Source organism: Acanthisitta chloris, unplaced genomic scaffold, assembly GCF_000695815.1.
Source record: "Acanthisitta chloris isolate BGI_N310 unplaced genomic scaffold, ASM69581v1 scaffold11078, whole genome shotgun sequence".
NCBI lineage: Eukaryota > Metazoa > Chordata > Aves > Passeriformes > Acanthisittidae > Acanthisitta > Acanthisitta chloris.
This window is the reverse complement of record NW_008685368.1, coordinates 1,478-2,353: the sequence shown is the minus strand read 5'-3', so window position 1 is coordinate 2,353 and position 876 is coordinate 1,478. Positions and strand designations below refer to the sequence as shown.

Genomic DNA, 876 nt, shown 5'->3' with positions numbered 1-876 from the left:
AGTGACAATGAGTAACAGGAAGCAAGATAGACTCCATAATCAGAGTGTCAGTGCATATGGGCTTTGGACCAAGAGCTGGTTGGTGTCACTGCTATGTTCCCAGGGACAACTTCCCTGCATGTGGGGTGTTGGGGCTGAGCATTGAGCAGGGATGGAGTTGGAGAGAGATTCACAGACAGGATGAGGCTGTCTATTACTGTGCTAGAGAGGACAGCAGTGGTTTTTTTGCCACAGGGACATGGAACAATGGGGAAGTGGTATAAAATCTCTTGGCTCTGCTTTCACTTAGAGCCCAAGGACTGTGCCACTGCCCTGTCATTTAAGTGATGACCTCTCTGCGGCTCTGACTGTGCCACACGGTGTTTCATCTATGTGCCAGCAGACTGAATTGTCCCATTGTTCTTCCCCTGACCCAGCAGCATTGTGATCCTAGGTCACTGGCTGATCCCACTCTTGTCCCTTCTCTCCGCTCCATCTCCAGGTTTCCTAGTCCAGGCAGCATGTCTGAGTCAGTTGTCCTTGTTGTCACCCAACCTGGGAAAAACCGTCAAGATCACCTGCTCTGGGGGTGGCAGCAGCTATGCCTGGTTCCAGCAGAAGGTCCCTGGCAATGCCCCTGTCACTGTCATCTACTATGTTGATGTGAGACCCTCAGACATTCATTCGTGGTTCTCTGGTTCCACATCCAGCCCTACAAGCACATTAACCGTCACTGAGGTCCAAGCCAAGGACAATAACTAAAAAAGCAGCGGCACTAATGCTGCCACAGTGTCACAGAGCAATGGGGAAGTGATACAAACCCTCGTGCCATTGCAGGCATCAGTTAGGAGTCTCTGCTGTGCCTGTTTGATGGTGGGGCGGGTCCTCACCGTGGCT

At 51.7% G+C, this 876-nt stretch overlaps 1 gene segment (V, D, J or C); it reads left to right on the top strand.

Moving 5' to 3' along the window:
* The window catches only part of LOC103807022, a gene marked incomplete at both ends in the record, with an annotated part of 1,875 nt that extends 1,233 nt beyond the window's left edge, over window positions 1-642 (top strand). Inside the window, 1 exon segment of the V gene segment in view lies at window positions 482-642. Coding sequence covers window positions 482-642 — 161 coding nt within the window.
* Window positions 643-876: the final 234 nt, after the last annotated feature.